The sequence below is a fragment of the Stenella coeruleoalba genome (genome assembly GCF_951394435.1).
Source record: "Stenella coeruleoalba genome assembly, chromosome: 8".
Lineage (NCBI taxonomy): Eukaryota > Metazoa > Chordata > Mammalia > Artiodactyla > Delphinidae > Stenella > Stenella coeruleoalba.
In genome coordinates this window covers 37,625,055-37,630,522 of record NC_137154.1, presented here as the reverse complement: position 1 = coordinate 37,630,522, position 5,468 = coordinate 37,625,055, and the positions used below count along the sequence as shown (strand labels likewise).

Here is a 5,468-nt window from a genome sequence, read left to right as displayed (position 1 = left end):
GATTAGGGGAAGGGGTGGAGCAGGGTGTCTGCCCTGTATGATGCTGAGATTGTGGCCCCGACACCCAAGACACAGGCACAGACTCGGCCTTCACGTGGGTGTCCAGCCATCACCCCTTGGGAACAAACAGGCTGTCCTTATATCAAAGAATAATACACGGTTTTCAACATTCAATCTCTTAAGCATTTATTAGATCTGCTGGCTTCTGTGGACAGAGAACTCACTAGCTCAGCGTCCCTGCCCTTGGGGGCTCACAGCCCCGTCGTCTCCTGAGCAGAGTGAGAGGCAGCTCAGTACTTGTCGGGCAGGCCAGGAGGTCGGAAGTAATTGGGGTCTTTGCCGCTCCGGCCCCATCTATTGGCAAACTGGTCGGCCTCCGAGTCCTCCCGTCCGTGGCCACTGTCTCCATGCTTAAAAAGGTCTGTGACTCTCTGAATATCCTCCCTGGCATCGCTGGAATGGAGGAGGGCAGGTAGGGGATTACTCCAGGGCTGACGAGCAACAGCCCACCCTCCCCATCTCTCCTCTTTCCAAGGAATCGAGGACTCTGACAGGAGCTAGGAAAGAGGGAATGAAGCCTGAGGCTGCCCGGGCTCAGCCCACCTCAGCCCTGCGGGTCCCCTTATGCTGGGTGAACAGCACCCATGGGGGAGGCTTGGGAATCGTCTGTCCCACCAGCCTTGCTCTGCTCTTCAGCCACTCAGACCCCACACAGGACACAGAGGGTGAGGGTGGATAAGAGGAGGAGAGGCCAGGGCGTCCCTGGTGGTGCGGTGGTTGAGAGTCCGCCTGCCGATGCAGGGGACATGGGTTCGTGCCCCGGTCTAGGAAGATCCCACATGCCGCGGAGCGGCTGGGCCCGTGAGCCGTGGCCGCTGAGCCTGCGCGTCCGGAGCCTGTGCTCCGCAACGGGAGAGGCCACGACAGTGAGAGGCCCGCGTTCCGGAAAAAAAAAAAAAAAATTACACAAAGAGGAGGAGAGGCCACAGCCCTACAGGAAGTTCTCCAGGGCTTGGCCCCTCCTGGCTGTCCGAGGCTCTCACACCCATCCCTGCATCCTCAGGGCCCCTGGTACCTGATCACTTCAGCAGCCCAGACGCCCCCAGGTCCCCTTTGGGCAGCCTCATAGTTGCCCCGGGCGTGGAAGTACTTGTCTGCATCTTTGTACCTGGCTTCTCTCATGTCAGAGTAGGCTCGCCACATGTCTTTAGCCCCTGGGAGGAAAGCACATAGAGAAAGGATTATCAGGTGGACAGAAAACTGTGACACACCTTAGGGAAGAATCAAGGAATGAAAAATCTGCCACTGACTCAGTTTCATCCTGTGGCTATAGCACCGTGAGTGCCATAGATTGAGCAGAGCATTCTTGTGTCTAGTTTCCTGCTCCTGGTAACTCGAATGAGAGTCGTTATGGGGGGAGGGGCACAGCTGCGTTGGACCTGCTTGTCGGGCCCCTACGATGCCGTCTCTGGACTGCATCTCACTTAGGGCTCCATGTGATATGTTTAAAGGAGAGAAGGGAGCTATCTTTATAGGGCAGGATTCCTCAGCTTCATACTATTGACATTTTAAGCCAGATAATTCTTTGCTGTTCAGGGCTGTCCTGGGTATTGTAACACGTTTAACAGCATCCCTCACTTTTACCCACTAACGGGCAACCTATTCCCCAAGTGGGACAACCAAAAGTGTTTCCAAACATTGCCAGATATCTCCAGGACACAAAATTGCCCTTGGCCCCGAACCACTGTTATAAAAGGAAGCCGCATAGGATGAGATCCAGGGGATTCGGGTGAGTGGGGAGGTGACATGGAGGACAGATTCTGAGAAAGGGGCAGACATGCAGCACCTCTGCCCTGACGCCTAAGAAATGTATTCCTGCTGCGCGAATGCGCTCAATGTGACTTGATTCCCCTGCCTGTTAGGCACGTGAATGGCATCCTGAGGACTTTCTAGTGGACGGTATTGATGACGTGGGCTGCCTGAGGAAGCAAGCCCTCGAGCAGTGGGTCTTGCCTCAGCCTGGTTACACCTTCCAATCAGCTGGGGAGGTACTGAAACTCCCCTGAGACCTACCTCACAGCCCAGGCCAGTTACCTCACACTCTCTGGGGTGGGTCTCAGGCATCAGTAGTTTTCACTGCTCCCCAGGTGAATCCAACATGCAGCTGAGATTGATAAGCCCCCAGCTTGAGGGAGTGGCACTGGGACAAGTCTGCCCAGCAAGAGCTGTGGCCTCGTGCACAGCTGGGTTCAAACTTCTGTCCTGCCACCTGCTGACTGGCACTTAGTCCCTGGGCAGCAGACTCGGCTGCTCGCAGCCTCGGTTTTCTCCCCTTCAGATGGGGGGCGATGCCTCCCTCACGGAGGTATTCTGCAGGTAAGTAGGTGACCACCTGTCCCAGCCTAACCAGAACTGCACCTGTTTTCCTGGAACTGCCCCAGTTAGCGTTGAAAGTGTCCTGGAAAAGTCCTCAGACCTGGGCAAAGCAGGAGAGTTGCTCACCCTGAAGTGCATATAAGGGCCGAGTTCCTACCGGAAGCTTGAGATATGTTATTAGGTTCCCCACCCCGGTCGCACACGGGTTTTTTTGTCAGTTAAAAGGCTATAAAAGGGTAGGAAACAGACTGAACCAGGGACAGTGTCACTGAGTATAGGAAGCAGGAGGAAGAGCTAAGCTGAAGGTCCCTGAATTATCCAATTAGGAAATGGAAGGTAAGAAGGAAGAGAAGAAGAAGAGAGCAAGGAAGGAAAGAAGAGGGAAAGGGAGGGAGGAAGGGAGAAATGAGTGGAGGGAGAGAAGAAGAGAGGGGAAATAGATGGATAGCTTCCATCCTCCTTCATGCAATTGGTCTGAGGGAAATGCTGTACCATTTCAAGACTTATTTTATGTCTTCCATTCAAACTTCCATTTCAGCTGGGAATGATGACTGTTCTTTCTCTAGTGACTGATTGACATAAATCCTGTGGTTTTCAATCTGTCTGAAAAAAAGCTCCCCAAACACCTGGCACATTCTACCACATAGGGCAGCACCGCCTAAGACAGTAGCTCCAACCCTTAAGAGCGCTCATGGTGAATCCCAGAGGCCCATGGGTGTCATCCCCCCTCCACCAGCCTTACCGTCATAAGCCTCGCCAAGGAAGGAAAACCATCGGCTGTGGACTCCCAGCACCAAGGAGCAGAGAATGAGGCCTGTGAAAAGCTTCATTGTGCTGAAATGAAAGGAGAGGGTCAGGGAGACACGGACAAGCCTTGTACACCCACTTGGGGATTTGTATGTCGAGGAGAGCCCGGCTGTTCTTTCCACTTGTTCTCAGTAGACTCTCAGTGGTCCACCTAGGCAATATTGCAGTAGGACCTCACTCGGAGCCACTAGCCCTCAGCTCTGAACCCACCAACCCTGAACCCAAGCCTGTCTAAGAGGTCACCAAGGTGTCTATGGTGGAAGAAGAGAGCAGCTGGGACGTAGCTGTGTCTTGCTAAAGCAGCCTGTAATTAATCAAAAAGCATTTCCCATGCACCAAGCTGCCAGCACTGACCTCATTCAGGACAAATACAGAAGAGAAGATTTAAAGTAAGTGTTTTCAAAGAAATCACTCCGTGGAGAACTTTCTCACCTGAACCCGGTGGAGCAGACCTGCTGGGGACAGGTGGCTGCATTTATACTGAGCCATCCCTGCTGGGGTCATGGGGTGAGAAGGAGAGCTGGACTGGTGCCTGGGGGAGAGTCCCTGCAGGTCATTTCTCCTACAAAACTGCAAAGGGTAACTTACTGGAGACCAGTGGCTGTCCTCATCCACAGGTCATATTCCGCATTGTGCAACCCTGAGAAAACAGCAAGGCCTGTTCTGCCTGGTGGCCACTGTCAGGGGTGGAGGGGCTGAGGCCTGGGCCACCTGGGCTGTGGAGAAGAGGGTGTGGAGCTCCAGGAAGGAGGCCCCCAGGCTGCTGGCAGGTGTGTGGTTAGAGGATACTCCTCCAGCCTGGACCTTGCTTTCCTGGTCGTTTCCTCAGGACGGTCCCTTCTGGACCAGACAGCCGATGTGTCAGAAATTAAATCCTTTGAACTCACGTGTAAAGCCCTTGAGCTTCAAAACTGACAGGCCACCCCAATGAATGTCGTGGGTGCCCCGGGCACTTTCCACCACTCTGTGTACCTGTGCTGAGCTCTCCGCTCCAGGGCAGAGAAAGCCCTCTCAGCCTCTCAGCCACGCATTTCATAAAGGTCAGCACCTATCATGACAACAAAAAAGAGAGGTATTATAAAATAATGAGAGGCTTTTTGACTTGATAAAGGTTAAATACCAATAATCTATAGCAGCAGTTCTCACAGTGTGTTCTAGGGAAACCTGAGGGTCTCTTAAGACCCTTTCAGGGGAGTCTGTGGGATCAAAACTATTTTCACAGTAGCACTAAGATATTCTTTTCCTTTTTCATTCTCATTTTTTTCATGAGTGTACTGGGTATGAAATGTTCATTGATATGGTTTGAGATTTCTACATTGCAACTGACCTTTAAGAAACTACTACTTGTCAAGTTTTGGTATCATATCAAAGAATTGCCTGAATTATCATAAAATGCTATTAAAATGCTCTCCTGTTTTCTACCTATATGTTATATCTGTGTGATGTTGAATTTTTTTGTATACTTCAACCCAAATAATGTATTGTGACAGACTGAGTGCAGGATCAGACATGAGAATCCAGCTATCTTCTATTAAGCTAGATATTTAAAATTTTTCAAAAATGTAAAGCTACTATTTTTCTTATTAATCTTTTTGTTTTGGAAAAAGATTATTTTCATTAAAATATATTATTTATGTTAACATAATGGATTTATTATTGTGTTTTTATTTATTCATTTATTTATTTGACCATTTTTTAGACACTCTGCAAAGGGCTTTTCATAGATTAACTCAAACCTCATAAAACTTCATAACAGCACAATATATTATTGTGTTTTTAAATGCTTAAACATTTTTTCTTTCCAGTGTGTTAAATCCTGATAGAGTCAGGATAAATTAAATTTCTTTGAGGTCCTCAATAATTTTTCAGAGTATAATGGGACCCTGAGACACAAAAGCTTGAGAATCATTGCTCTACAGCAAATCTTATGTGTAAAGAAGACACTTTAGGTGCATTCTCAAGAAGGCCAAGAGGGAGACATGGGTGTCCTCTTCTGATCACCTCAGTTTCACATTCTCCTGGAGGACCTGCCCGATGCTAAGACAAGAAACATGAGGAGGATAAGAAATGGAAGAGAAGAAATGAAACTATCATTATTTCTAAGTGATGCAAGCTTTTACGTAGAAAACCCATCAGGATCAAATGGCACACTAATGAAGCCATTAAGAGAATTCAGTGAGATTGCCATGTTTCGCATAAAAATTCAATTGTGTTTCTCTACACCAATTCTTTTTGTGTTGTTTTTTTGGCTGCGTTGGGTCTTCGTTGCTGCCCGCGGGCTTTCT

At 49.3% G+C, this 5,468-nt stretch overlaps 1 protein-coding gene across 1 annotated transcript; it reads right to left on the bottom strand.

The window, feature by feature from the left end:
• Positions 1–230: 230 nt before the first annotated feature.
• On the bottom strand, positions 231–4,181 carry LOC307191055 (serum amyloid A-2 protein-like). The gene is made up of 4 exons (XM_079930703.1): positions 3,616–4,181; positions 3,119–3,210; positions 1,076–1,214; positions 231–453 (listed from the first exon to the last, which is right to left on the bottom strand). The coding sequence occupies exons 2-4, from the start codon at positions 3,204–3,206 to the stop codon at positions 291–293; spliced, it is 390 nt and encodes a 129-aa protein (XP_079786829.1). The 5' UTR covers positions 3,207–3,210; positions 3,616–4,181; the 3' UTR covers positions 231–290.
• Positions 4,182–5,468: the final 1,287 nt, after the last annotated feature.